The sequence below is a fragment of the Mustela erminea genome, chromosome 11 (assembly GCF_009829155.1).
Source record: "Mustela erminea isolate mMusErm1 chromosome 11, mMusErm1.Pri, whole genome shotgun sequence".
In the NCBI taxonomy this organism is placed as follows: Eukaryota; Metazoa; Chordata; class Mammalia; order Carnivora; family Mustelidae; genus Mustela; species Mustela erminea.
In genome coordinates this window covers 54,938,393-54,965,490 of record NC_045624.1, presented here as the reverse complement: position 1 = coordinate 54,965,490, position 27,098 = coordinate 54,938,393, and the positions used below count along the sequence as shown (strand labels likewise).

The following is a 27,098-nucleotide window of genomic DNA, read 5'->3' as shown; positions in this document are numbered from 1 at the left end:
GTGCAATATCAGATACTAGAAAAAAACAGAATAGTTGCCATGTGAAGTTCATTTCATCTACCCATCCTCTTAAAGATATTAACACAGCTAACAGTGAGTAGACAGTCTTGTTAGCACTTATCAGAATTACTAATTCTCTGTATTTACTCACGTATGTGTGTGCATCTGTATCTCCTCTGACACTCCATAATGGAAGGAACTACATCTTTCCTTAGATGTGTTACACACAGCCATATGGTCAGGTACTGTTAATTCAATGAATGTGGCCATGCTTTGATTATTAGCTTGAAACAGCTTGTCATTTCATTACTCAGTGTTTTCTAGTAGTTAAAAAAAAAAAAGTCCACATTTTCTCAATGAAATTTTTTCTTAATCATTAAGTAGTTGAGAAATTCCCATTTGGACCAATAGCATTTATCATGTCTTAATCAGACTCTACTGCTCCAAACACAGCAAAAGCAGAATAGTATAAGGAAACAGCCTTCTCTATCAACCTCCCTCCATCTGGAAGGCAAGAATAGTCAACTGTTAATTGTGGCATGGTTCTTAAGAGCTCTGGAGACTTCAGGAACTCCTTTGGCAAACCATTCTAACTTGAGCCCAGAAACACGGTAGTAGCCATGACCTGCACCCACTCCCCCAATCTAAAAATCATGACTAAAGGTCAAACCCATTAAAAAAAAAAAAAAAAAAAAAAGATCCAACTCATTCTTAAATGATATGAATAACACTGTATTACAAAGTCCTTTTGCCAGTCTTCAGAGTATAGAAATAATTTTATTTGAAATGTAAAAACTGGGAAAATGTTAAGATTTGAAAGAATAACTCTTACCTTTTTATTTTGTATACAATAAAATGGCTGTTTAATAATATTGGTGTTTCCCATAGTAATGATCACATTAATAATTTAAGCACCAAAAACTCCTAATCAAATGTTTCCTGTTTTGTAGACTACAGGAATATACCAGCATTTCATACTATTCCCACATTTAATCCATCTTTTATCTAAATCTTTAAAAAGCTGAATATTTAAAATGCATTAAAGAAAATTACTTTTCTCTTTTCTTTTTAGGTGAGTGTTCCAAAAGTGGGGTAAATTCAGCTTCCTCACTGTGTTTTCTTTTCTTTTTTTTCTTTTTATGGTCACTCTGGTAACCGCTGGAGTCACTGCCTTGGAAAACAGGATCCTGGTCCTGATCTTCCTGGTGCTTTTTCTTCTTCTTCTTCTTTGGTGCATCCTTCCAGAGGTCATTATCAATCTGCAGGTCTGTCTCTTTGTTTATTGTGGCATCTGCATAATCTGCTAGCTCTCTATTACCACTTTCCACTTCATATGACTCTGGGTCTTTCTTTTTTTTCTTTTTCTTCTTGAGAGGTTTTTCAGTAATTTCTTCAGGGCCAGTTTCTGTTATTTCTTCAGAAACTCCAGAGCACTTGGTCTGTAAACTGAATTAACAGTTGAAAAAATTTACAGAGCAATAAACAAAAGGAGTAAGATGAAATCAAGAATATACTAAGTGTTTTTTTTTTTCTAAATGATAGCAGGACAAGATAAAGTATGGCATAAATTTCTAATATTCTGTTATCCCTTAGCCCATTAAAATGTCTGAGAAAGGTTACAATTTTTTCCAAAGTACTTCTTCCAGATTGTTTTCATACACAGAAATGGCAAATTTTATCAAAAGTAGCTTCTAAATTTAGGTTTGGTTTAGAAAAAATTGGTTACAATAAACCTTACCCTACCATGTGTGGCTTAAGAGCCACATATCTGACCAGTGATAAAATATAGTTCCATTATTTATGAAATTAATGGAGTTCATCTACTCTATCAATCCTCATTTCATTTTTTTCTCTTAATAGTGCTTGAAGCAATATTACTTTCAAAGTTATGAGTTAACACTAAAATAAAAACAAGGATCAATGCAGTAGCCCTCTGGAACTGCAGAGTCCTATGTAGTAATATTAGCTACATATAAGATACTACACAAATACACCACACATTTCTATCATCACAGAAAGTTCTATTGGACAGCAGTTCTAAAACGTTAACCCATACTTTTAATAATCAAGGGAAAATCTAAAAAAAAAAAAAAAAATTAACACCAGCAATACTCCCAAAGCTATTTTTTCTTCTTCACTCCATTCTCAAGATGACAATAGTTCTTACAAGAATTGCAATACCACAAAATTAAATTATCTACCTGGCATAATGACAATCAAATTTTTTTGTTTCAGCTGTGTAAAAATAGAAGCCTAAGAGCTATGCAATATGATCAAGCTTTTGGTTAACAAATTAAACTAGAAAATAGTAAGACCGAGTTAGTAAAATACAGAAGAGTTAGCTAGATGTGTAGAGCTTCGGAATATTCAGTGCTTTGCCACAGCACTTAAGATTCCTATTTACATTGATTTTATGGTTTAGAAGCATGGAAATTCTAATAAAATTTATTTTAAATGAGGGGCTTATATTATTCAGAATTAAACAGAAATGACTAAGTATCAAAATTTAAATAATCTGATTAGGAACTGACCTAGTGATATTTAATTTTCCCCGAATGCAGAATACTCCAGCAGCATCTGAGTCTAAACGAAATACTTCAAATTCTAGTTCATCACCCACGTTTATCTCCAGGTTCTGCCACTGTTCAGCAGGCATATGCTCAGGTTTAGGGATGGAGGCATTGAAACACCCATGTACTAAACAGCCAATGTGGCTGGAGGACACTTTATTAACCGTACCCTGGGAAGAAAGGAGGAAAAAAAATAAAAATCAAGAAATCCAAAGACTTTAAAAATAAGTGAAAACTTCTTAAGCTTCAAACTGATCTTCAAAGAGAAAACATCCAAAATATGGTGTAATTTGATATAGGAAAAGTTTTTAAAATTTACGTTATACTAAACAATCATTTTAGAATACTAGTTTTTAGAAAGCCCAAACTTAGGCAGTTGATATGCAATTACTTACTAACCGGATAAAAAACTATTCTTCCTACCCCTAAAGAAGCAAAAACAAAACAAAACAAACTCCTTAGCTCCCACTACAGGATTCCCTGGGGAATAGATTATAACAATACTGAAACCAAGCAGAAAATACTCTTTGATATAACCTAAATGTGAAAAGACCTCAAAGCAGGAAGCATATGCTTTCTATAACTGGGAGCCATATTATATTTCTATAAACAGTCTGAGTTTCAAAGCTTAAAGAACCTTATTTAGCTTCTTAACTTCAGCAATGTATCAGAAGACAGTTTACCCTTCCTATGTAGATCCCGAGCAGGGCTACTTTGAATCACAATAACATTTTTAGAAGCTTTAAAATACATGCTATATGATTTTAAGCTCAAAGTTTTTTAAAAAGCCTAGTTTTCTTCCCCTAAGAATCAACATATGTAACATACATAAATGAACATCTGAAATGCTTTTTTAAAATCATGTGTTTTAAACTTTGACGCTAACATGTATACAGCCTTGTTTAATGTTAGCAACACAGAAAATTCTTTGGCTGTCATTATCAAGGGCTGGTGTTCCCAATGGCACATGCTGGATGGTATGGACAAACTGCAGCTATGCAATGGAGTACTTATTCAACAGTAAAACAAAACAAAACAAACCTATTAAGCCATGAAAAGAAATGCATACTGCTAAGTCAGAGGCAGCAAGCTGAAAAGGCTACATACAATAGGATTCCAACTATATGAAATTCCAGAGAAGGTAAACTATGGAGACAGTAAAGAAGATCAATAGTTGCCAGGATTCAAGAGGATGGAAGGAGGGAGAGGGATAAACAGATAAAATACACAGAATTTTTAGAGCAGTGCCCAATTATTCAATAAACTACAGGAACAGGGGACACATGTCATTGTGTTGTACATTCCATGGGTTTTAGGAGGTACAACAGAGAAAACTATTTATTTTAAAAGTCTAGAATTAATGTAGTGATATCAGCTTAACCGTAACCAATGTATTCCCACTAACGTAAGATGTCAGTGATAGGAGTAACTGTGTGCTGGAGTGGGAGAGCAAAGAGAGGTATTCTTTTTCAACTCACTTTTTCTGTAAATCTAAAACTGCTGTAAAAGAATAAAGTCTATCAATTTAAGAAATAACACAAAAGTAAACTCTTCAATTTAGAGTTCTGGAACAACTAAATAACCATATGAATAAGAAAATGGATTTCAAGGGCCTACTTCACACTACACACAAAAATTAAAGATGGGTTATAGATCTAAATGGAAAACCTGAAACTAAAAAATTCTACAAGGCTTACAGAAACTATCTTCACAATCTAAGAGTAGGCAAGTTTCTTAAATAGGATCCAGAAAGCAGTAACCATAAAAATAGGACAAATTGGACCTCATCAATATTAAAAACTTCAGTTTATGAAATGATACCATTACAAGTTAAGAGACAAGTCCCAGACTGGGGGAAAGTACTCACAATACATTTATCTGAAGAGGATTTGTAGAAAGACTATAAACAGAACTACTCAAAACCTCAATAATACAAAAACCCAATTAAAAATGGGCAAATTGGGACACCTGCGTGGCTCAGTTGGTTAAGCAGCTGTCTTTGGCTCAGGTCATGATCCCGGGGTCCTGGGATCGAGTCCCGCATGCGGCTCCTTGCTCGGCGGGGAGCCTGCTTCTCCCTCTGCCTCTGCCTGCCTCTCTGTCTGCCTGTGCTCGCTCGCTCTCTCTCCCTCTCTCTCTGACAAATAAATAAATAAAATCTTAAAAAAAAAAAATGGGCAAATTACTTGAATAGGCCCCTTACTGAAACACATGAAAAAGAGCTCACAGAAGAAATGCAAATTAAAATCATAATGAGAAACTAGTATATGCCCCTAAGTAAAATTAAAAGACTGACAAAACCAAATGCTGTCAAGGATGCAGAATAACTAGTAGTACTAAATGGGAAATTAGCCTGTTTTTCGTAAAGGTAAAAAAATACCTACCCTCTGACTTAGGAGAAATGAAAATGTACATTCACAGCTTTATTCATAATAGCTTCGTACTGGAAGCAACCCAAATGTCAATCAATAAAGATGGGCAATTAAATTACGATACAATCATATAACCAAATACTATGAATAACAAAAAGAAATAAACTACCAATACACCAAACAGCATGGATGAAATGCAAAAACACATTGAGCAAAAGAGGTCAGATTTTCAAACACTGTGTAATGAAAATTCCATTATCATGAAATTCAAGAATGAGTAAAACTAATTTTATAATAAATGCATTCAAAACAATGATTGTATCTAGAAGAGAGAGGACTGAACCGGAAAGGGCATGAGGCTCTTTCCAAAATAGAATGGTATATATGCTCTTCACAGAAATGACTGAACTGCACACTCTGATCTGTGCATTTTGTTGTATGTAAATTATACCTGATATTTTAAAAAAGAAACGAACTGTCTAAATTTATTTAAAGACTGGAACTTATTGTAGGAAAGTAAAAGGACTGATTTTTTTATTTCATACTTTCTGTATAGTATTTCCATGTGTACATTTACAGTAACTTACACAAAGCAGATACATGTGGGAATTTTTAAGTACAAATCTACTGCCAATTTTATTAGAGAAGAAAAGCTATACTATAGCCATATTACTGTTATGGAGGCTGGTTGTAGGATCCCAGCTGGGCAGGCCCACAATACTCTACCACTTTAATTAATAATGAACAACTTTTTAAAATTAAAAATGTCTTATAGATTCTGACAGTAAAATTTGACCTGTATTTTAGTAGCAATAAAGGGTTAGTTAATAGTTCTTAAATGATTAAGCAATGCCTATAACATTTTTCATTAAAAAAATAAATGTACGTGTATGTAAAAGTGCCAACACACGGGAAGTGCTGGTAGATGAGAAAGACAAATGCAGAGCATAATGGGGTATAGTTCCGTCAACTTCACATCAATCTATGTATTTCCCGCTTCTCCTGAAAAACTAAAAGACCTACCCCACAGGGCCATGGCACATTATAGGTGCCCTGACCTCATCCTTCATTCACTTTCATTACCTGCCTGCTCCCACAACACTGAATTTTCAACTCCTCTTTGATACACTACTATATGATTTGAATCCTTTATAAAGAAACTATCTGTGTATAATTAAGAAATAATAAACTTCATTGTTATTTTTTTTTTCCACTGCTTAAGATCATTCTGGTGCTATCCAAAGAAGAGAATAAATTCTGAGACACACTCTCTGCACATTCAAGGAGTTTTAGAAGAATGGAGTTTTTAAAAACTTACCAGTGTTGAACTGATGGTAAATTTTTTAGGAACCAACAACACCAATCCATTTGCTTCCCAAGTCTCTTAAAATTTTTCATATTACACTATTATACAACTATACAAAGAAAGCTTAGGGGGGAAAAAAGAATATATATATATAAATACATACATACCATAAGCTTTTGTCCCGGTTCAGGACAGAAAATAACAAAATCTGCTTCTATGTTAAGATGAATGTGTCCTTGATCATCATAAATATCTCCCAGTTCACCCACTACTTTGATGTTGTCATATGCAATGGGGACACCTAAAAGGCTATTAAAAAAGAAAAAAAAAATTTTAATCTTCTCTTAAACTAAGCCATTATCATACTGATTAAATATACTGAGTCTAAAAATTATATACCTCTTAAACATAACCTCACATGCCAAAACACAACAGCATATGATTAATCCCTAACAACTTGAGTAATTCAATTTCACCAAAGGGTTTCAGATATACTGATGAAGTTAAAAATGATTACTCAAAATAAGTACCCAGAAACAAAATGTCCAATTCTACATGAGCAGTAGGTTGATCTATTAGCTATGCACTTGAATTCCAGTCATGCGAGAATGAGAGGAAAAAAAAGACTTGCAAGAAAAATTTCTCTACTTCTGAGTATAACTGAATCAAGGTAATTTTGGTATTATCTACCATAAATGAATTTCTGCACAGATGACCCTCAGTAAGAGAAGTATTAGAGTCACAGGTGAAGTCCCTGAATATTAAAGCCAATGACTTAAGGGAGAAAAATCCTCAAACTGCAACTGTTAGTAATAAATAAAAATGCTAATAAATGAAATACATAGTTTTACTTATTAAGACCTGATTTTGCCACTCGAGTCTACACAGTATGACAGGACTGGGGGCAATTACTATGTCTAAATGTCATTTCCAAGTATTTAAGAAATTTTAATTACTAAGGAGGTACACCTGGTGGCTTCACTACCACACCCAATACTTTGTTCAAGAAAACTTCCCAGACTCTCCAAGGCAAGGCTGAAATCACTCCTCCTCTAAAAAAGACAGAGTGGCGGGGTGCCTGGGTGGCTCAGTCATTAGGCATCTGCCTTCAGCTCAGGTCATGGTCCCAGGGTCCTGGGATGGAGCCCCACTTCGGGCTCTTTGCTCGGCAGTAGGTCTGCTTCTCCCTCTTTCACTCCCTGTTTGTGTTCCCTCTCTCCTTGTCACTCTCTGTCGAACAAATAAAATCTTTAAAAGACACAGTGCCACAGCATCACACTGAACTTAATCTCATTTTATTGACTATTTGTGTATATTTGCATTCCACACACTACTGTAAGATCCTTGAGAGCACAGAACATTTTTGTCGAACTCTACTAAATTGCTAAAACTACTCACATAGCATAAGAGAAAGAATTTATCCCTAACAGCTGTTGCTTAAATAAAACAGCCAGAAACCACTGGAAAGGAACTTTAATAACTATCAAATCAAGACCAAAAACTCAAAAGGCTTACTCCAGAAAGCATTTTTTTCAACTGTTAATTTCAGCATGTGTTTTCCCAAGCAGGAACTACATCACTAGGACAGTCATCAAGGCACAAAAAACCCAGAAGTCTACATGACCTCTGGAAGAGGTAATAAATGGACTTATAAATAGGTGGACACTGAATCTAATTCTAAATACTAAATACTATGTATATATATGTATATACATATATATACATATACACACTTCTTTATATATATATATACACATGTATCTAAATGTGTATGTGTGTTAATACATATATACTTTATATATTTATATATACACACATGCACACACACATATATAACATATCAGCATCAAGTCATATTTGCATCATTTCATTAAAATTTCCAGGAAAGAAGTAGCAAATTCAAGGGTAGATTAAATAGGAAACTCTATTGAGAACTACTCACTACTTCAGAAAAGCATTTCACCAATGGAGAGACTGTATTTTTTCTGAGTTGTCAACTCAAAACCCCTGCATCAAACTACCTTCGTAACAGAGCTTTGGACATACAAATTTTTTTCCAAATAAAATACTGAAAATATTGATTGCTAAACATAGGTTTGTCTACTTTTGTCTTATTACAGAAAAAATAAGGATAAATTTGGATCTGTTCATAAACATGTTTTATGCTTATTGAAAGATTGCACCAGAGAGGAGGAATGACCCTGGGTGGGAGGGACTCCTTGAGGGCAGAGAGGGGAAAGAAGACCTCTCCCCAGGTTGGTGGGCTGCACTGACAAGACAAATCCCTGTAACATTTCGCTTTGAAAACCGGAGGGGCCTGGCTTCTCTGGCCCCTCCGTGTTATTTTGTTTTTTGGTTTTTTTTTTAAATAAATAATCAACATGTTATTTTGTTTTTAAATAAATATTGATTTACAAATCAATAGCCTCAATACCTTAAGAAGTAGGAGGGGGAGAGAAAACAGAGTTCCGGGGGCACCTGGGTGGCCAGTGGGTTAAAACCTCTGCTTTCGGCTCAGGTCATGATCCCAGGGTCCTGGGATCGAGCCCCACATCGGGCTCTCTGCTCTGCAGGGAGCCTGCTTCCTCCTCTCTCTCTGCCTGCCTTTCTGCCTACTTGTGATCTCTGTCTGCCAAATAAATAAATAAAATCTTAAAAAAAAAAAAAAAAGAAAACAGAGTCCCTGCCCTTGAAGAGACAGCACAACAAACAGCCCAGCTGAGATACAGCACAGAAGCAGCGGTTTGAAAAATACCTCGGGTACACAGGAAGGAGATTTATTTAATAATCTCAGAGCATGGGATGGAGAGGCAGGGAACTTGGGGAGATTTCTTCAATAACAAAAAGAGCTGGTGGGCACCACTTCCCTCCCCAGTACCCACCCCATCCTGAATACAGGGACAGCTGCAGGACCCAACACAACACTACAACCTCCACTTAGTTTGCTTTTTAAAGCATGCCCCAGCCACACATTTGTGTGGATCCACTCCCTCCAGTCCTCTGAAGGAGTTTTCCCAGGCTGCTTCATCTCCTCCCCTACAGCAGACCAATGTAGTCAATCTTGCTCACACTGTGTAGCACACCCAGCTCCCCCGTTCTCCTTGTAGATCTTGTCTGAAGCCCATTCAAAGTAGTGCTGCAAGCCTTGCACTGTGCCTGTAGCCCCAACAGGGGCCAGCACCACTCTAAAGTAACACCTGCCCCTAGGAGAGGGAAAATTACAGCACACACCAGTGCAACAGCAGCCCCAGCAGTGGACTGGAGACGGACATCTGGTCTAACTGCAGACCCAGCCCACCAACAGAAACTTCAGATGACCACACAGGGAAAGCACTCTTGACTTTGGTGCTAACACAGCTCTGGCAAAAGACTGCTCTGGCTCCATCCAAGCCCAAGGTGGCCCCAGACCAGCCTACTAACAACACAAGGATCAAACCCTGCCCACCCAGGCAGAGAGAGCCATTGAAGGTGACTAGCCTGAAGGAAAACATGGCTCAGCCACAAAAGCAGGGCATACACAACACACATAAGAGACACCCCTGAAATGCCAGGTTCTGGTGAATAGGAAACACTGCACTGCAGGGCATTACACGACCTCTTGTTTATTAGGGCATTACTTGCAAGAGCAGATGACTTTCCTAACAAAGAATTAGACAAAATGAGAAGGAATAAGTAATATACCTAATAGAGAAAGTAGTGATCATAAAGATGATCACTGTATTTGAGAAAAGAGTGGAGGATATCAGTGAGGCCCTCAACAAAGAAATACAAAACATAAAAGAAACAATTTAGATATGAAGAACTCAATAAGTGAAATTAAAAATATACTACAGGGAATAAATCATAGCTGGAGGATGCAGAAGAATGGATCAGCGACCTCAAGGACAGTGTAATAGAAAGCAATCAAGATGAACAGGAGAAAGAAACAGATCATAAAAAATGAAAATGGATTAAAGGAACTCAGGACACTATCAAGTTTATTAACATTTGCATTATGAGGATCCCAGAAGGAAAAAAGACAAATGGGAGCAGAAAATTTATTTGAAGAAATAACAACTAAAAACTTCCTAAGTCTGGGGAAGGAACTAGACATCTAGATCTAGGAAGCACAGAGGTCTCCAGACAAAAGCAACCCAAAGATGTCCACACCAAGACACAGAGTAATGAAAATATAAAAAAAAAATGATAAAAAGAGAATTTTAAAAGCATCAAGAGAAAAGAAAACAGTTACATAAAGGAAACTCCTTAAGGCTTCAGTGGAGTTTTCAGCAGCAAGGAGTGGCGTGATATATTCAAAGAAAAAAACCCATAAGGATACTCTATCCAGCAAGGCTATTATTCAGAATTGGAGAGATAAAGGATTTCTCAGACAAAAGTTAAAGGAACTCATCACCATTAAACATAATAACAAACAAGGAAGTAATCAACAGTAATGTAATAGCAGAGACTTTAATACCCCCACCTCCATCAATAGAGAGATCATCCAAACAGAAAAATCAACAGAACAGTGACTCTGAATGACACATCCGAACAGATGGATCTAACAGATATACACAGAAGATACCATTCTAGAGCATAAAATACATTCTTTTCAAATGCACACAGAATAGTCTCCAAATCACAGATTAACAAAATTGATAAATCTTAGCCATACTCATCAAGAGAGAAAACTCAAACAAAATCAGAATTGAAAGAGGAGAAATAACCATCAGAGAAATACAAAACATTTTAAGACATTATTAAAAATTATATACCAACAAATTAGACAACCTAGAAGAATTGGATAATTGCCTAGAAACTGAGAACCATCCAAAACCAAATAAAAGAGAAACAGAAAATTTGAACAGACTGATTACCAGCAATGAAATTGAATAAATAACCTAAAAATGCTCAAAAAATAACAGTCCAGGGCCAAATCACTTCAGAGGTAAATTCTACCACACGTTTCAATACTTAATACTTATTTTCAAAGTGTCCTAAAAAACAGAAGAGTTAAAAAAAAAAAAAAGCGTCCATATTCATTCCGAAGCCAGCATTATTCTGATACCAAAAGAAACACACAAAAAAGAACCACAAGCCAATATTTCTGATGAACATAGATACAAAATTCCTCAACAAAATAAATCCATCAATATGTTAAATAAATTATCCCCATGAACAGGTGGGATTTCTTTCTGTGAAGCAAGAAAGGTTCAATACTTGCAAATCAATGTGATATACCACATCAAAAACAGACTAAAAACTGTCATTTCAGGGCGGCTGGGTGGCTCAGTTGGTTAGGCATATCTGCTCTGGCTCAGGCCATGATCTCATGGTCCTGGGATGGAGCCCCAAGTCGGGATCCCTACACAGTGGAGTCTGCTTCTCCCTAGCCCTTTGCCCCTTGCCCTGGCTTGGGCACATGTGCATGGTCTCTCTCAATGGATAAATAAAATCTTTTTTTAAAGTAACTAACTAGGGGCGCCTGGGTGGCTCAGTGGGTTAAGCCGCTGCCTTCGGCTCGGGTCATGATCTTGGGGTCCTGGGATCGAGTCCCGCGTCGGGCTCTCTGCTTGGCAGGGAGTCTGCTTCTCTCTCTCTCTCTCTCTGCCTGCCTCTCTGTCTGCTTGTGATCTCTCTGTCCAATAAATAAATAAAAAATAAAAATAAATAAAAATAAAAATAAAGTAACTAACTAATTAATTAATTAATTTTAGAGAGAGGCAAAGAGCATAAGCAGCAGGCAGACAAAAAGGGAGAAGTAGACTCCCTGCTGAGAATGGAGCCCCATGCAGGATTCAATTCCAGGACCTGGGATCATGACCTGAGCTGAAGGCAGACATTTAACTGACTGAGCCACTCAGGCTCCCTGGATAAATAAAATCTTAAACAAACAAAAAACAAAAATACCCCCCTAATTTCAAATGAGGTAGAAGAGGCATTTAATAAAGTGCTACAGCCATTCAGGATGAAAACCCTCAATAATCTAGGTTAGAGGGAACATACCTTAACATAATAAAGGTCATATATGAAAAACCCACAGCTAACATCATACTTGATAGTGAAAAACTGAGAGCTCTCCCCCAAAGAACAGGAACAAAATAAAAAATGTCCACTCTCACCACTTTTATTCAACAGAGTTCTGGAAATGCCAGCCACAGCAATCATACAATGAAAAGAAACAAAAGGCATCCAAATTGGTGAGGAAGAAACAAAAATTTCATTCACTGTACATGACATAATACTATATATAAAAACCTGAAAGACTTGGGGAGACTGGGAGGCTCAGTTAGTTAAGCATCTGCCTTTGGTTCACGTCATGATCCCAGGGATCTGCGATCTAGCCCCAAGTCTGGCTCCCTGCTGAGCAGGGAGTATGCTTCTTCCCCTCCCACCTCGGCCCCTCCCCTCTCCTGGTGCTCTTTCTCCTGCTCTCTCTCAAATAAATAAAATCTTAAAAAAAAAAAAAGAAAGAAACAAAGAAAGAAAAGCCAAATAACTACTAGATACTGTATACTAGATACAAATAACTACTAGATCCACCAAATAACTACTAGAACTGATACATGAATTTGGTAAGGTCACAGAATACAAAATCAACATACAGAAATCCATTGCACTTTTATACACTAATAATGTAGCAGAAAAAAATTAAGAAAACAATCCCACTTACAAATGCACCAAAAACAGTAAAATGCTAAAGAATGAACTTAACTGGGGGCACCTGGGTGGCTCAGTTGGTTGGGCGACTGCCTTTGGCTCAGGTCATGATCCTGGAGTCCCACATCAGGCTCCCTGCTCACCAGGGAGCCTGCTTCTTCCTCTGACCTTTCCCCTTTCATGTTCTCACTCTCATTCTCTCTCTCCCTCAAATAAACAAAATATAATCTTAAAAAAAAAAGAATGAACTGAAGTAAGGAGGTGAAATACCCGTTCTCTGAAGACTGTAAAACACTGATGAAAAATTGAAGACAGGGTGCCTGGATGGCACAGTTGGTTAAGCATCTGAGTCTTGGTTTCAGTTTAAGTTGTGATCTCAGGGTCATGAAATTGAGCCCCACATCGCACTCCACACTCAGCATGGAGTCTGCTTCAGTTTCTCTCCCTTCTTCCTTTGCCCCCCCCCATATTTCTCTAAAATTTTAAGGAAACTTAAGACAATACAAACAGATGGAATGATATTCCATGCTCATGAATTGGAAGAACCAATACTGTTAAAATACTCACAGTATCCAAAGCAATATAGAACTTTAATGCAATCCCTATCAAAATCCTAACAGAATTTTTCACAGAACCTGAACAAATAATCCTAAAATTTCTAAGGAACCACAAAACACCCCAAATAGCCAAAACAATCTTGAAAAAGAACAAAACCAGAAATGTGACAATCCCAGATTTCAAGTTATACTATAAAGTTATAATAATAAAAACAATATGGTAGGGGCGCAAAATAGACACATAAGATCAATGGAACATAACAGCCCATGAAACAAAGCTCAATTAGTGTGCAACAAAGGAGCCAAGAATGTCCAATGGGAAAAAGACATTCTCTTCAACAAAAGGTGTTGGGAAAACTGGACAACTACATGTGAAATAATGAAATTAGACCACTTTCTTACCATACACAAAAATAAGCTCAAAATGGACTGAAGACCTAACTGGGAGACTTGAAACCATAAAAATCCTAGAAGAGAGCACAGGCAGTGATTTCTCTGACATCAACCCTAGCCACACTTTTTCTAGCTATGTCTCCCAAGGCAAGAGAAACTAAGAATAAAACTACCAGGACTACATCAAAATCGAAAGCTTCTGCATAGCAAAGGAAACAATCATCAAAACTAAAAGGCAACCTACCAAATGGGAGACAGTATTTGCAAATGACATATCTGGTAAAGAATTAATATCCAAAAGATACAAAGAACTTACATAAGCCAACACCAAAAAAACCCCAAATAATCCAATTTAAAAATGGGGGGAAAGCATGAACGTTTTTCCAAAGACATACTGATGGCCCACAGATACATGAAAAGATGCTCATCATCACTCATCATTAGCGAAATGCAAATCAAAACCACAATGGGCTATCACCTCACACCTGTCACAATGGTCAAAATCAAAAATACAAGCAACAAGTCTTGGCAAATGTGGAGAAAAGGGAACCCTTTTGCACTTTTGTTGGAAATCAAACAGGTGCAGCAACTGTGAAAACCAGTATGGAAGTTCTGCCAAAAATTAAAATAGAATTATCATATGATCTAGTAATTCCACTATCAGAAGTGTTTACCCAAAGAATACAGAAACACTAATTTAAAAAGACATATGCATCTTTATGTCTATTACAGCATTATTTACAACAACCAAATTATAAAAGTAGCCTAAGTGTCCATTAACAGATGAAATGATAAAGAAGTGGTATGTCTACATACAATAGATTACTAAGCCATAAAAAAGAATGAAATCTTGCCATTTGCAACAACATGGATAAATGCAGGGTGTAACACTAAGTGAAAAGAGCCACTCACAGAAACACAAATACCATATGATTTGGTCAAATGTGGAATTTAGGAAACAACACAAACGAACAAAGAAAAAAGACACAAGCCAAGAAACAGACTCTTAATGAAAAAGGACAAGCTGAGAGTTACCACAGGGGAAGTGGGTGAGGAGATGGGTGAAACAGGTAAAGGGGATTAAGAGTGCACTTACTATGATGAGCACTGAGGAATGTATAGAAATGTTGAATCATTATATTGTACACCTGTAAACAATACTGCTTACTACTTAGTTTTCACTAGAAAGTAAAGTTTCTTTTTTTTTTTTTTTTTTTTTAAAATAAAGTTTCTAAGCATTAAGAATTCTAACCAATGTTGGGTGCCTGGGTGGCTCAGGTCAGGATCCCAGGGTCCTTGGATAGAATCCCTCACCGCTCTCCAACAATAGTGGGGAGCCTGCTTCTCCCTCTCCCTCTGCCATCCCCCACCACTTGTGCTCTCTGTCAAGTAAGTAAATAAAATCTTAAAATCTTAAGAAAAAAAAAAAAAGAATTCTAAAAATGTCATTAAGACTACTAGAGGGGCAGCTGGGTGGCTCAGTCAATTAAGCATCCAACTCATGATTTCAACTCAGGTCGTGATCTCAGGGTTATGGAACTGAGCCCTGAGTTGGGCTCTGCACTCAGAATTTGGGATTGCTTGGGATTTTCTCTCCCCCTCTCCCTCTGCCTCTCATTCCCGCACAGGCCTGCTCTCTCTCAAAATAAAATAAATTATTTAAAAAGACTAGTGGAAATAATGAGGAAAGCAACTGTGTATGTAAAGAAAATAAGATATGTGCTTTGAGTAAAAAAGTATGAGAAATGGGAATATATTTTTGTCGGGGGGTGGGGGGAATAGTAATTTGTCCTAAAGTAAGACACTCATTTAAAGAGGGGAAAACAGGAGAAGATCTTAATGTAAAAAAAGAAATAAAATTTTTAAAAGTTGCAGGAATAGGGGCGCCTGGGTGGCTCAGTGGGTTAAAGCCTCCGCCTTCGGCTCAGGTCATGATCCCGGGGTCCTGGGATCGAGCCCCACGTCGGGCTCTCTGCTCGGCGGAGAGCCTGCTTCCTCCTCTCTCTCTGTCTGCCTCTGCCTACTTGTGATCTCTGTCAAATAAATAAATAAAATATTAAAAAAAAAAAGTTGCAGGAATAATGTGAAAAAAGAATAATGTGCAAAGAATGTATAGTTACGACAAAGATTGGAATTAACAGTCGGGGGCACCACTTATGCTAAAATTAACAGTTGCTTTGATGGCTGGGTTTGTGGAAAGGATCACTTTTGCTGATGCCTTCAGTTGATGACTCACCTCTGTACCAGGTCATTGAGAAACTATACTATATTTTCTTTTGTCTTACAGGTATATTAACCTCATGTTGCTGCTTATATTACTGCCACAGGTATGCAGCCCAACTCCCAGTATCTGGCTCTAGGGTCATCACAGAAGAATGGCACATAAGCTGTACATGCCATACACACCATACAGGCCATAAAGACGTCGGAGGTAGAGTGCACGAATACTGACCCCATGTTTGGCCCTCCATCTTGTTCATTTCCAAGTGATGACCTCCCTCAGGGGTATGGGTTCCAGGTTCCCTGGAGGTGAAAGTGTCCCGACCAGAATAGGTGAAGGCTCCTTCTGATCTTCCCTGAAGTTATTTAGATAACTAGTAGTGGTATATGTGCTGCCGAAGCGAGATAACTAGTGGTGGTAACATCCTTTCCTCCCCGCTCTTCTGGAGGACATGTGGCCCCATGAAGTCTGTTAAGTGTCAGACCTCTGACCTCACTACAATGCCCTCTGCACATTCCTTCCCACTCTATAAATGTGAACTAGGGTCCAGCACTGTGGAGCTGCCTGGATCATCACCTGCCCAACCCCCCCCCCCCCCCCCCCCCCCGCTGTAAATTACCCAGAATGAAACTCAGTGTCAACTGTATGGAGTCCCCCACTTCGTTTTCCAATCTCAAAGTGCCTTCTCAGTTTCAGGGATACTTTATTGTCCCTCCTCCACTTCCCAACACCCCCTTTTCCTCATTTCTTAAAGTGAAGTAAGTCCTCCTGATTCTACAGGATGGCCCCAAAGTCTGTAAACCTACCTATACAGGATAAATGGCTGACTGACATCACATATCTTGATAATATTCAATGAGTGGTCCCTAATTAGAAATGCATAGTTCGATGTGTGCTGCTTTATTTGCATTGAGTAAGTCAGAGTCTTTACCCCACAGGGTTAGTGGGATGCCCCAATGTGGTAACAGGAGTCGGGGGAGAGGAGGGTGCAGAGTGGACAGTCCTCATCTGTTCATAGTGCAACCTGCTCCACATGGCCACAATGTCCCATTCAGTTACAGAAATTATCAGTCAGTCAGTTCCTTATATCTCTGGTGTAATGGCTCTAACGAGACACTCCAGGTGGCTTCCCCCTAGCCTGTCAAGCAGAGGCACTGATTGGTTCCAAAGAGGTAAAATACTTCAAACACTGCCTCTTTCCAGATTTTGCAACCATCTTTATATCCTTAAATCTCTCAAATCCATACTCTAGTCATCTTCTCTTGGACAACCGTAACAATCCTTAATTGGTCTCCACGTCTCCAGTCTCACTCTCCTTAAGCGCGAATGCTACCAAGTGTGGTTTCTTTTTTTTTTTTTTTTTTTTTTAAGATTTTATTTATTTATTTGACAGAGAGAGATCACAAGTAGGCAGAGAGGCAGGCAGAGAGAGAGAAAGGAGGAAGCAGGCTCCCTGCTGAGCAGAGAGCCCGATGCGGGACTCGATCCCCGGACGCGAGATCATGACCTGAGCCGAAGGCAGCGGCTTAACCCACTGAGCCACCCAGGTGCCCCCCAAGTGTGGTTTCTTAAACTGTGTATCTGATTGTTCCAGAGACCACATATGCACTCCTCTCTCCAGAGCGCACCATATTTCAGAGTTGGAGGGCACCAAGAGGATGAAGTGCTAAGCCTGCTTAAGCAAAGAGAAAAAGAAAAAGAAAAACAAACAAAAAAACCCAACTGGCGGACAGGAAGAAGAAAAATGTCCATCCTGAGTTGCCACTGCCTCCACCCCTCCACCTCTGTTTTGCCCTCCTCTCCAAAGGCATGCAGTACCTTTCCCCTAACATAAACCTTGCTCCCAATACACAGTACTTACAATCCTCTGGCCAAAGCAGTCTACTTTATATCTGCTATCCATTTGTTTATGCCACACTTTTTTGCTTTAAATACTACCATCTCAACCCTTCTCCTGTTAAGTTGTTCTCAAAGGTCTAATATAAAATTCACTACCCTTCCTCTTAATTTACCTTAGATTTCTGTCATATTTTAACCCTTTATTGGATTTATCTGGCTTACCGTTCTATCTTTGTTAGAGCTTACAGTTTCTTGAAACACGGATTTTGTTTGTTCTTAATCCCAAAACCCTGGTATCCAAAATAGGCACACAACCAGTGTGTTGGCGTTTGGAGTAAGCTGTACATTCTAGACTTGTTTGATTCTTAACCTTCTCAGGATCCCTTGAGAAAGTGAACACTTTGGATACTTTCCCAAGAAAACAGACTGCCAATTTCCCAGAGGGGAGGGAAGGGGAAGTCGTGGAATTCCTGAAGAGCAGTAAGAAATCGGTAGAGATCCCACTCGTCCTAGTTTTAGAACCCTTGCTCTTGAGGCAAAGCCGTCTACTGCAGTATTAAAGTACACATGCTCCCCCGCCTCTGACCCTCCACTTTTGTAACTCCAAGTTTTTATCTGAATATATTAATTTAAATGGACCACAAAGTTTTTTTTCACCCTCAAACCCAACAGACAGGGCAGTTAGACAAATTAAACTGTTTTTTAAAACCAAAACAAAACAAAATGTGTACTTTCCTCATCCATGATCAGGTCCAAGACAAAAGAACCCAGCGCAAGTACCAGAGCCAAAATAAACAACAGAAACTCTTTCACGGCTTACAAATAAACGACCGTACTAATGCTTTATAAGCAATTTTCTACAGAATGAGAGACTATTTAAGTACTGTATCGGAAACTTCCAACGTCAAATGGGAAAATACAGAGAACTGGGCCTACCGGGTCTCTAGAGCCCTGGACTAGTCTTCCCCTACACGCCCGTTCTACAAGCTTCTCCACCGGCTCCGCCGACACAATCCACGTCACCTTTGCGCTTCCCTTCTTGCCTGCGAAATGGACCCCGTACGACCCCACCTAGGGCGATATGGGCCTTTGGGGCCGGATGAAGACTCCAGAACTCCAGGTGGCCGGCGCTTTCTTTCCCATTCACCCCTTTTCTGCTACGCCATCACCACCTCTTCCCGCCGCCCCCTCCTGGGCCTGAAAGAAGGGGTGGCAGGCTGCTTTACGGCGCTGTCCGCTCGGCGGAGGAAAAGACTGAGACTGGTACCTCTCGGAATAGCGCAGGAGCTCCGCATCTAGCTGTTCCCGGATACCGGTGCGTTTCCGGTTGAGGTAGCGCGGCGACAGTGCGATGTGTCTTCGGTGCGGGCCCGCCACCAGGCAAGAGTAGCGGCTACTCACCAGGGCACAAGCGGCAGCATAAGTCGGCAGCTCCAGGCAAGGCAAGACGCCGGCCTGTCCTACCACGGGCCCCTCAGAAGCCGCCTTTGGCGGCGGAGCCTCCGAACAACCCGCAGCCATGCGGCTTGTCAGGTTTCCCGCGGCGAGCACAGCTGACGCAGGTGTAACTGGCTATCTCAGGACGCCGGCTTTCTACGTCATCCACCAGCGGACACGCCCCTAGGACATTTCTCTCCTTGAGTTGCCTTACGCACATCTGACCAGCAGGGGGCAGCAACTTTTTCGCGCTTGAGACGACTGGAGGAGCTAGGAGCCTGAGCTTAGATATTGAGCATGCCGGAAAAAAGACCAGACACCCGGTCCTCTATTGAAGGCGGGCAAGCTTTTATTTTCGCAAACGTCCTCTTTGGATTTAGTACTTGGGTTTAATAGGGGTTTACACTTTGATAATTTCCAGTAGTAAGGTGGTCTGGTAAGTTTTACAAGTGTGGAAAATACAGTAATAAACTTTAAAATTTTAGGGAATATATTTTCTTCAGGGAATCCAATCCCAAAAAGCAGCTCAGATGCCTCAAACTCAACATATCCTAAAATAAACCCTTTCTCCCGTCTGGACTCTCTGCTCACTCTGTAACAACTCATTCAGTAAATCTTACCACCACTTCCCAAATGGCTCAATTCAGCTGTTATCCTTGGAGCCTCTCTTGTACTGTTAAATATCAAATCAGCCCCAAGGCTTGCGGGGTCCAAAGCGGAAATATTAGTCTATTCAGATACTTACATCTGTCCTCTCTTTCAGAACTACAGAAGTGCCTGTGGAAGTTTAACCCTGTGGTCAAGAGGATCCTCTGGAGCACCTTCTCTGAAATACAAATATAACTATGACTTGTCCACATAGGAACCCCAGTTTCCTCAGGATAGCACAAACTCCTTAATATGGCTCTTAAGTTACTTACAAGACCGTATTAAGGTCTGCTGCCAGCCCAGCAGTAGTTTCATTCATCACACTCCCCACTTTACATTATCTGTTAGCCTTCCCCCCCCACACATTGATTTACTTTCATCTTGCTCCCTTTTTCACCAGCTCCTGCTACCTGGGAATATAGTGACTTTTCTCAAATGGGAACACTATACTCATATGTCAAATTTTAGCTTAGATTTTTGCATTCTCTTCCTCTGCAGTGTACTACCATCCTATCCCTCTTCCCCCATCCCCAACTAATTCAAGATAGGGGATTGTTTCCCCACTTTTGTAAATTACCACCATCATGCATTTCTTTTTATGTTAATGTTATGTCAGTTGCGTACTTTTCGGACTGCTCCTTCCTAGACTCCAAAGCTCACTTAGGGCAGGGACCATGATAACAGTCTTTTTCACCTCTGCAACCCTCTGTGACTCAAAATTCATTCCTATGCCAAATGCATAGGAATGAATGAATGAATGAATGAAATAGCAGGTGACAAAAAGCTCAGAGTCTAATGAGGAAATAGGATTTAAACATAAATATACAACAGGATTACACTGTGTAAGTGCCAAGAGAAATGCATAGCATTTAGTGGCGTGACTTCTAACACATCTCCACCTCCCCTAGGTACTGCAAAAGCCTCTAAACCTCTCAATTCACATTTATGCCTGTAAAATGGGGATAAAAATAATGTACCTACCCTGCTCATTAAAGAAATGGTAGGAAGTTCAAATAAGATAATTGAAAAACTCTCTCTCTAGTATTCTTTGATTTCAAATTCAGCAGGAGATATTACTGCAATGAAACTGCTCCCAAAGCCCAGTGATAAACACAAGCCCATGAATAGGAAATTTAACAGCCTTTACCTGGATTTAATTGGAAAGTTCTGCAAGAGCCCTAAGCAAGACCCCTTTGTTTAGTGTTTTCAGCTTTGGCTACTCATTAAGATCACCTGAGGAGCTTTAAAATCTGATGATGACTTTCGTGTGGTGAAGAGCACTGGGTGTTACACACAACTAATGAATCCTTGAATACTACATCAAAAACTAGTGATGTACTACTATATGCTGGCTAATTGAAGATAATAATAAAAAAATAAATAACCAACCAACCAAACAAACAAACCAGAATGTGATGCCTTAACAACATCTCCAGACCAGTTAAATAAAAAATTCTCCTTGGAGCCAAGATGCATGTAGATTCTCTGCAGGTGAATTGAATGAAAACAGTTTATCCAAAGCAACGTAGTAAAAACAATAAGCTGGACATCAAGACAATAGAGCCAAAACAAAGCTTACTTAAAATAAACTACCCCAGCAATGATTTTGCACAAATTTTAAATAATAGATAGTTTTATAACCCTTTGTGTGCTCTTAAGAAATTGACTTGTTTGGTTTTGAAAATTGTTTTCTAGTTTTTAGTTTTTTAAAATTCTGGCTTGATTGTTAGCTGCTATCCACAATCTGCAAGATTTAAAAGAATAAAAGAATACATATAAATGTTCACCATTATGGAGTTAATTTACCAAAGTAACCTGTTTCATCTACTACCCAGAGAAGAAAAAAAAGTACAATGAGATTCCTCCCACGTACCTCCCATCCCACACAAATTCACAAGCTTTATTTGACCAAGGGACTATAGTTGGACTGTACTATTTTTTTTTAAAGGTATTATTTATTTATTAGACAGAGATCACAAGTAGGCTGAGAGGCAGGCAGAGAGAGAGAGAGAGAGGAAAAAGCAGTCTCCCTGCCAAGCAGAGAGCCCGATGTGGGGCTCAATCCCAGGACCCTGGGATCATGACCATAGCTGAAGGCAGAGGCTTTAACCCACTGAGCCACCCCAGTGCCCCGGACTGTACTATTTTTTGACTAAAATTTGATCAAAATGGCCCAGGAAGTCAGGCATTGCTGGTCTCTGTCTCATGAAAAGCCCTGTCAAGTCAAAGTCAAGCATGCGCGAAGATGAGCCCTTTTCTATAAGAGAGAAGATTGGATGTGACTTAGTATCCATGTCCACTGAAACCCCCCACCCCACCAAAAAAGAGAGATATCAGTATTCCTGCAACTCTCTGGATTTTTTTTCTTTTTACCATCGACCTCCCCCCCACTCCAACATGCACACATACACACTATATGACGTTAGTGCGTTTCTATTTCTCACAATCAACGAATCCCTGGAGCAATATAAATGTGCAATCATCTGTAGTTTGCTGGAATAAGTTATAAAGGAACTTGTTGCATGTGTTCTGATTTTTTGGAAAATATGCACACTTACATGATTAGAAGAGAATCTGGATGTATAAACACTATGTGTTAATATTAGTTATCTCTTAAGGGTGAGTTAATGACTTTTTAAAGTATGAATTTTCATTGTAATGCGTGTGCATTGTTTTATATTTCTTAAAGGAGAAACAATGAGGGAACGGATTCCTATTGTTGGCAATTTGGTTTGTTACAAGATATCGTCAATTCTTAGACAGTTTAATATAGTGTGAGGTGAGGAGCCTGGGGCTAAAACGACATTGTGTGAGCCTGAATCCTGGCTCTGCCACTTACTTGGTGCGTAACATTATTAGGCAAGTTCTTTCTTTTTTCCAGAAAAAAAATCTAAAATTATTAGAAGAGACTTTACTGAAAAAATGGAATTAGAAAGGTTGATGTAGAAAGGTTTACCCAAAATAGTTTCAGATGAAGGACAGTGTAGGTAAAATGGCATTGCATCAGTTGGGTTTTGCTGCATAACAAACCATTCTCAAATCTGGTGGCTTTAAGAGCAATCACTAATTCAATCTGTGATTCTATGAATACAAATCTGGCCTGGGCTTAGCGGGACTCACTCAAGCATCTGTAGGCAGGTGTGGGCAACTCCATGGTTCTCCTTCTCTAGTAGGCTAGAGTAGGTTTGCTTAACTTGCATCCGTGCATGTTTTTGATCAAGACTTTTAGGAGTCCATGGTCAACTCATCAGTTATAATATGCCTGTTTTAGCCTGATGAAGGCTGTAAAGCTGAACTTGGGAGCAGGAGCTTATAACTTCCTTGAATGAAGAGCAAAGCAGAGTCCTGGACCTACAAGGAACATTCATATAAAAGTTTGAATAAATTTTGGAGAATAACTTGGTCCCAACTCTGGGAATGAATTTTTTTTAAGATTTTATTTATTTGACAGACAGAGATCACAAGTGTGGGGGGGGGGCAGGCTCCCTGCTGAGCAGAGAGTCCGACGTGGGGTTTGATCCCAGGACCCCAGGATCACAACCCAAGCCGAAGGCAGAGGCTTTAATCCACTGAGTCACCCAGGCGCCCCATCTGGGAATGAATTTTTTGTTTTGTTCTGGTGTTACTAATATGATTAATTTCAGCTCCTCTTCAAGGTACTACCCATACAAGCAATTCATATACATAAACATTTCAGCTTAAAACAAGGATTTCAATATAGTGTCCTCTTAAAATATTTTATTGATAAAATTCACTCTAGCTATGAACTATGTTTACTGAGATAAAAATGTGCAGTTTTGAAAGTTTTTTAAAAAAGATTTATGTATTTATTTTAGAAAGAACAGGCTAGTGGGGGGAGGGGTAGAGGGTGAGGAAGAAAAGAATCTCAAACAGATTCCAGATGAGTGTGGACCCCTATGGGAGGTTTGATACCATCACCCTGAGATCATGACCCAAGCCACAATCAAGAGTCTGATGCTTGGGGCACCTGGGTGGCTCAGTGGGTTAAGCCGCTGCCTTCGGCTCGGGTCATGATCGCAGGGTCCTGTGATGGAGCCCCGCATCGGGCTCTCTGCTCAGCCGGGAGCCTGCTTCCTTCTCTCTCTCTCTCTGCCTGCCTCTTTGCCTGCTTCTGATCTCTCTCTGTCAAATAAATAAATAAAATCTTTAAAAAAAAAAAGAGTCTGATGCTTAACTGTCTGAGCCCTCCATGCACCCTTGAAATTTCATTTGTCAGTAGAAATAAAGTATCTTCAGTACAAACCAGTTGTTTGAAATAAATATGCTTAGTTTGAGAATAGTTTTGGGGGCGCAGGAAATACATGTTTAAAATTTGCCTAATGAAGGGCGCCTGGGTGGCTCTGTGGGTTAAAGCCTCTGCCTTCAGCTCAGGTCATGATCTTAGGGTCCTGGCATGGAAGCCCGCATCGGGATCTCTGCTCAGCAGGGAGCCTGCTTCCTCCCCTCTCTTTCTCTCTGCCTACTTGTGATCTGTCAAATAAATAAATAAATAAAATATTTTTAAAAAAATAAAATTTGCCTAATGGGTTTTGGAAATTACACTAAAAAAAGTCTGAACAGGATACTAATGTATCAAGCAGCTGCTGGTTGATGCTAACTACATGTAATTCACAAATATGTCAGCAGATGGCAACTGTGAGCTTTGAGTTTCTAAAGTTTAGCTTTAGCCCAAAGTACTTCGGAGTGGCAAGAATCAAAGCACCTGTATATTGAGTTTGTTTTTAAACTACAATCCTTCAAAAAAAAGGACCTGGCATCAATTTTTAACTCTGAATGTTCTTCCTACATGCTTATTATATTGCTGAACTAACAGATGTGCACCATGCTTACACTAAGGAAAAACAATGAGAGTACATTATATTTTAGCGGATATACAAGATTTTACATTTTTGCGAACTGTAGCTATTGCTGAAAATCCATAGAAATAAAGTCATCCAGATGTATCTGTCCGTAAGTTAAAACCCAGCTGCTTTATTTAATAAGGTAATGTTTTATTGGTAGTGAAATCATGCCCCATAGGATTAATGAGGCTGAAGCCAGCAGTAGAAAGCTTGTTTTCCAGAGAATGGTTTCCTCCCATTAAGCTATTGTGTCTTTTCAGACTCCACTAACAAACTCAGTAACTGTCTCTGCAGAAGCCTGGACTCCAGGTCATCCGATCTAGTTCCAGCCTGTGAATATGCAGCACCCTGCATTCCTTACCAGAGATAAGGAGCCCAAGAACTCACCATTTTATACTGGCTCTCGGAGCATGCCCACAGTCCCTTCTCCTTGTCCTAACATAACTTTCTGACCTCAGGGGCTAAATTTCGCTTCACCGGTGTTAAGTCTCCAGCCCAAAGTGAACGTGGGATGTCTGATACATATATTTTTTTGCTCAGTGCACGTGCTCCATCTTTCTTCATGAATAGTCATCCGTTTTCCTGCCCTTTTCATCAACATGTATATAATCTCAACCCCCATTATTATAAAAAACTTGTTTTCAGGGGTGCCTGGTTGGCTCAGTGGGTTAAAGCCTCTGCCTTCAGCTCAGGTCATGATCCTGGGGTCCTGGAATGGAGCCCCGCATCAGACTCTCTGCTCAGCAGGGAGCCTGCTTCCCCCTTCTCTCTCTCTCTGCCTGCCTCTCAGCCTACTTGTGATCTCTGTCTGTCAAATAAATAAATAAAATCTTAAAAAAACAAACAAACAAAAACCAAACATGTTCTCTTCCCCTTCAGGCAAGTGGATTTGAGACTTGTCTCTGGTTTCCTGGTTTACTCCCTCTCAAATAGACCTTTTCCTTGCTACATACCTGATGTCCCAGTGACTGGCTTTACTCTGTGCCCATCAGGAAGACGGATTTGGGTTTGGTTGCACTCATCCTTAACGTCAGGTCCCTGGTTGTCATCAGCACCACCTGAAATGTGGTTAGAAATGCAAATCCTCAGGCCCCACCCTAGGCTTCCTGAATCAGAACTCTCCGAATGGAGCTCGGCAATCTGTTTACCAAGCCCTCCAGGTGATTGGAATACCTGAGAACTTTGGGAACCAGTGCCTCAAAACATCTTGAAATGCAGGAGAGAGGTTCTGAACTGATCATTTTTATTCAGGTATAATTGACATAAATGCAGTATAATTAACAATGTAGCTGATTATTTCTTTCATGTGATTTAGCACACACAGTAGAGTTTGCAAAATAAGTAGCATAAAAGAGTATACAATTTACATAGACTCAGAGATAGAATGCCAGTGGTTAATTTCCACACATTTCGTAAACTGAATGAAAAACTTCAGTTTATGTATCCTTCTAGATGGTACTGAAAGGGATAAATTATGGTAAGTTGTACGTTGGAACTTAACTAACAAAATTAAGTCAAAATATGATTATTTCCAAGGAGTATAGAACAATCTTCAGGAAGGAAGGAAAACAATTCCCTATAAAACAGGTGTTATTCTTATTTGTATTAACGTGTGCATATTCCATTCTCTCTCAGGCATCATTAAATCTTCCTTCAATTCCATTGCTGAAATAGGAGGCACAACCATTTAAATTAACAACAAATAAGCCATATTTTCTTCTGTAAAAAGAAGAAGGTATGCAAAAATTCTTTATCACTGTCATCATTTTATCTTAAACACTGCTTTGCCTCAATTACCTTCCTACCTGAAAAATGTTTTATTAATTTTTGTTTTAGTTCAGAATTTCTCCAAGAACACATATAAAGCACCGGTTCCCATGAAAAGGCAGTGTTTGCTCAACTTCTTCAGTCTAGAGGCAACCTCTTTTATTCGTAATGTATAAATAGTTTTTACAGTGTTAATTAATGTATTTGTAAATCATAGTAGGTACTTATGGGGGAAATAACAAGAGCAAAAGACCACAGATAGTCATTGTATTCTCATTCTCTAACAATGGAATTGTGTCTTTCTCACTTTTGTGGTAACGAAATACAATAATGTTTAAATACCTTGATCTGTATGCTTGGATTTTATCTCTTGGCTATAGTTTAGATGCTTTGATTATTACCTAGAATATAAAATCATATTAATTTTCAACTCCACTTACCCGAGGTTTTAAGTACCTATCTAGGTATCAATTATTAACAGAAAGGC

At 39.1% G+C, this 27,098-nt stretch overlaps 1 protein-coding gene and 1 long non-coding RNA gene across 3 annotated transcripts; one reads left to right on the top strand and one right to left on the bottom strand.

Annotated features, from left to right (window-relative positions):
* Positions 1-746: 746 nt before the first annotated feature.
* Positions 747-25,901, bottom strand: TWISTNB (TWIST neighbor). Of its 2 annotated transcripts, XM_032305193.1 has the most exons (5): positions 25,798-25,901; positions 23,103-23,333; positions 6,416-6,557; positions 2,532-2,740; positions 747-1,446 (listed from the first exon to the last, which is right to left on the bottom strand). In XM_032305193.1, the coding sequence occupies exons 2-5, from the start codon at positions 23,180-23,182 to the stop codon at positions 1,050-1,052; spliced, it is 828 nt and encodes a 275-aa protein (XP_032161084.1). In that variant the 5' UTR covers positions 23,183-23,333; positions 25,798-25,901; the 3' UTR covers positions 747-1,049. The 2 variants fall into 2 exon arrangements, with proteins under 2 accessions (XP_032161084.1, XP_032161082.1); XM_032305191.1 differs by lacking the exons at positions 23,103-23,333; positions 25,798-25,901 and adding an exon at positions 19,165-19,471.
* A 100-nt stretch (positions 25,902-26,001) lies between these two features.
* Positions 26,002-26,761, top strand: LOC116569308. The gene is made up of 3 exons (XR_004276973.1): positions 26,002-26,095; positions 26,480-26,579; positions 26,681-26,761. It is a non-coding gene; the product is annotated as an uncharacterized LOC116569308 (long non-coding RNA).
* Positions 26,762-27,098: the final 337 nt, after the last annotated feature.